General features: G+C 56.9%; 1 protein-coding gene and 1 pseudogene across 1 annotated transcript; one reads left to right on the forward strand and one right to left on the reverse strand.

Annotated features, from left to right (window-relative positions):
* Positions 1-402: 402 nt before the first annotated feature.
* LOC142320043 (uncharacterized) lies at positions 403-915 on the forward strand (the record flags this gene model as incomplete). Its single annotated transcript, XM_075357722.1, has 1 exon — positions 403-915. A coding segment is annotated over one exon (513 nt), but the record flags the coding sequence as incomplete, so codon positions are not given.
* Positions 916-1,009: 94 nt separating this feature from the next.
* LOC142320044 (uncharacterized) lies at positions 1,010-1,624 on the reverse strand (annotated as a pseudogene).
* Between the last annotated feature and the right edge of the window lie 2,562 nt (positions 1,625-4,186).

Genomic DNA, 4,186 nt, shown 5'->3' on the forward strand with positions numbered 1-4,186 from the left:
TCGTTGTCGTTGTCGTTGTCGTTGTCGTTGTCGTCGCCGTCGTCGTTGTCGTTGTCGTTGTCGTCGCCGTCGTCGTTGTCGTTGTCGTTGTCGTCGCCGTCGTCGTTGTCGTTGTCGTCGCCGTCGTCGTTGTCGTTGTCGTTGTCGTCGCCGTCGCCGTCGCCGTCGCCGTCGCCGTCGTCGTCATCGCCGCAGCCGCCGTCATCGTCGCTGTCGCCGTCGTCGTTGTCGTCGCCGTCCTCGTTGTCGTCGCCGTCCTCGTTGTCGTTGTCGTCGCCGTCCTCGTTGTCGTTGTCGTCGCCGTCGTCGTCGTCGCCGTCGCCGTCATCGCCGTCGTCGCCGCCGCCGTCGCCGTCGCCACCGTCGTCGTCGCCGCCGCCGTCGCCGTCGCCGCCATCGTCGTCGCCGTCGCCGTCATCGCCGTCGTCGCCGCCGCCGTCGCTGTCGCCGCCATCGTCGTCGCCGTCGCCGTCATCGCCGTCGTCGCCGCCGCCGTCGCCGTCGCCGCCATCGTCGTCGCCGTCGCCGTCATCGCCGTCGTCGCCGCCGCCGTCGCTGTCGCCGCCATCGTCGTCGCCGTCGCCGTCATCGCCGTCGTCGCCGCCGCCGTCGCCGTCGCCGCCGTCGTCGTCGCCGTCGCCATCATCGCCGTCGTCGCCGCCGCCGTCGCCGTCGCCGCCGTCGTCGTCGCCGTCGCCGTCATCGCCGTCGTCGCCGCCGCCGTCGCCGTCGCCGCCGGCGTCGTCGCCGTCGCCGTCATCGCCGTCGTCGCCGCCGCCGTCGCCGTCGCCGCCGTCGTCGTCGCCGTCGCCGTCATCGCCGTCGTCGCCGCCGCCGTCGCCGTCGCCACCGTCGTCGTCGCCGTCGCCGTCATCGCTGTCGTCGCCGCCGCCGTCGTCTCCGCCGCCGTCGTCGTCGCCGCCGCCGTCGTCGTCACCGTCCTCAGGGGCGGCGACGGCGGTGGCGGCGGCGACGGCGGCGGCGGCGCCGACGACGGCGGCGGCGACGACGGCGATGACGGCGACGGCGACGACGACGGCGGCGACGGCGACGGCGGCGTCGACGACGGCGATGACGGCGACGGCGACGACGACGGCGGCGACGGCGACAGCGGCGTCGACGACGGCGATGACGGCGACGGCGACGACGACGGCGGCGACGGCGACAGCGGCGTCGACGACGGCGATGACGGCGACGGCGACGACGACGGCGGCGACGGCGACGGCGGCGTCGACGACGGCGATGACGGCGACGGCGACGACGACGGCGGCGACGGCGACGGCGGCGTCGACGACGGCGATGACGGCGACGGCGACGACGACGGCGGCGACGGCGACGGCGGCGTCGACGACGGCGATGACGGCGACGGCGACGACGACGGCGGCGACGGCGACAGCGGCGTCGACGACGGCGATGACGGCGACGGCGACGACGACGGCGGCGACGGCGACAGCGGCGTCGACGACGGCGATGACGGCGACGGCGACGACGACGGCGGCGACGGCGACAGCGGCGTCGACGACGGCGACGACGGCGACGGCGACGACGACGGCGGCGACGGCGACGGCGACGACGACGGCGGCGACGGCGACAGCGGCGTCGACGACGGCGACGACGACGGCGGCGACGGCGACAGCGGCGTCGACGACGGCGACGACGGCGACGGCGACGACGACGGCGGCGGCGACGACGGCGACGACGGCGACGGCGACGACGACGGCGGCGACGACGACGGCGGCGGCGACGACGACGGCGACGGCGACGACGACGGCGGCGACGACGACGGCGGCGGCGACGGCGACGACGACGGCGGCGACGACGACGGCGGCGGCGACGACGACGACGACGACGACGGCGGCGGCGGCGGTCGTCGGTCGTCGGTCGTCGGTCGTCGGTCGTCGGTCGTCGGTCACCGGTCACCGGTCATCGGTCATCGGTCATCGGTCATCGGTCATCGGTCATCGGTCATCGGTCATCGTTCATCGTCATGGTCATCGTCGCCGCCACCGTCGCCGACCTCGTCCCCGCTGTCGTCGCCGCTGTCGTCGTAGTCGTCACCGTCGTCGCCGTCGCCGCCGTCGCCATCCCCGTCGTCGTAGTCGCCGTCGTCGTCGTCATCGTGGTCATCGGTCATGGTCGTCGTCGTTATCGTCATCGTGGTCATCGGTCATGGTCGTCGTCGTCATCGTCATCGTGGTCATCGGTCATCGTCATCTTCATCGTCATCGTCGCCGCCACCGTCGCCGACCTCGTCCCCGCTGCCGTCGCCGCTGTCGTCGTAGTCGTCACCGTCGTCACCGTCCTCGTCGTCATAGTCGCCGTCGTCGTCGTCGCCGTCGTCGTCGTCATAGTGGTCGTCATAGTGGTCGTCATCGTCGTCGTCATAGTGGTCGTCATCGTGGTCATCGTGGTCGTCATCGTGGTCATCGTGGTCATCGGTCATCGGTCATCGGTCATCGGTCATCGGTCATCGGTCATCGGTCATGGTCGTCGTCGTCATCGGTCATGGTCGTCGTCGTCATCGTCATCGTCATCGTCATCGTCGTCATCGTCATCTTCATCGTCGCCGCCGTCACCGCTGTCGTCGTAGTCGCCGTCCCCGTCACCGTCCTCGTCGTCGTAGTTGTCGTCGTCGTCGTCGTCGTCGTCGTCGCCGCCGCCGCCGTCGCCTGTTAGTATACTTTTTTTATTTATTTTAAAGTTTTCTCTTTCCATTTTTAGTTTTGCTGAAAATCTTACAAATATTTTTTGAAAATCTCTAGGGTATTCTTTGCCCGGGTCTTAGTATAACCCGACAACCACTAGGTGACCATACGTTATTTCTAATTTTTCTCTAAAATATTCTTGGCCCAGGTTTTAGCATTACTCGACAAATATTTATCTGAAAAAATTTCCAAAGTCCAAATCGAGTGAATATCCCGTTAGTATAGTTAGAAATGGAGAAAACTTTTCAGTATTTTTTTCCCCGCGTTGATTAAGTATTTCAGTACATATTATATAATACATATTAAAAATTACACCATTCGACACGATTGGATCACTTCATTCGAGCACTTTTCTCCAGTCAAAAATCAAAATAATTCTATGTTTAATCCGTATCAGACACCACAATAACCTAATTGTAACAAAAACTATAATCCAAAAAATCCAAATATTCAAATGTTTACAGAAATCCCAATTCCTTTATAATTACCCACAATTTAATTATTCATAACCAAATTTTTATCAACGTCCAGACTTTCAAAACCCTAACCAAAGACCTCAATTCAAAAGCACACAAGAAACGTCAATGAGCATTAAAAAAAAAAATTCAGTATAACCTCCAAATAAATACCTCAAATTATATCAGATATCAGGAAATAAAGCTAAAGACGAACATAGGAACAGTTTCTCAATTACGAATTTGTATACAGAAATAAAAACTGCATAATCTCCCTTAAGAAATAAAAAATTAGTATGTAATAAACCAATCCATCGGGTTGGTCTAGTGGTTAAACTTGTCATGCAAATCAGCTGATTTCGAAATCGAGAGTTCTAAGGTTCAATCCTAGTATGTTACTTTTATACGGATTTCAATGCTATTCAATACTAGATCGTGGATACCGGTGTTCTTTTGTGGTTGTTTCATTTATTTTGTGGTTGGGTTTCAATTAATCACGCATTTCAGGAGTGGTCGACCTGCGACTGTACAAGACTACACTTCATTTACATTCATACATATCATTCTCGCTCATCCTCTGAAGTAATACCTCTGGGTTGTTCCGGAGGTTAAACAGAAAAAGAGTAGAGTATGTACTAAACCAGTTTGCATAAACCCGAAAAATAATATTAACAATAAAAAATGTAATACATTGCCAAATAAAAATGATAATAACAAATAAATATAAGAAGAAATATAGAAATGAGAGGAGTTAATAATAAGAATAATATTAACAGAAATATGTTGTTAAATATAAGTGATAATTAAAGTCGGAAGAAAATTAATAACTATAATGAGAAGAAATATAGTAGTCGTAATAAGAAAAGTAATTGTGTTAATGGTAACACTATACTCCCGAATAAAAATTATGAAAATAAAAATAAGAAGAAAAATTGTAGTAATATTAATAATTATAAGAAAAATATTGACAGAAACAAGTTGCCGAATATAATGAAAAATAATGTTATGAAGATGGTAAACCCTGAT

This window comes from Lycorma delicatula, chromosome 2 (genome assembly GCF_047948215.1).
Source record: "Lycorma delicatula isolate Av1 chromosome 2, ASM4794821v1, whole genome shotgun sequence".
In the NCBI taxonomy this organism is placed as follows: Eukaryota; Metazoa; Arthropoda; class Insecta; order Hemiptera; family Fulgoridae; genus Lycorma; species Lycorma delicatula.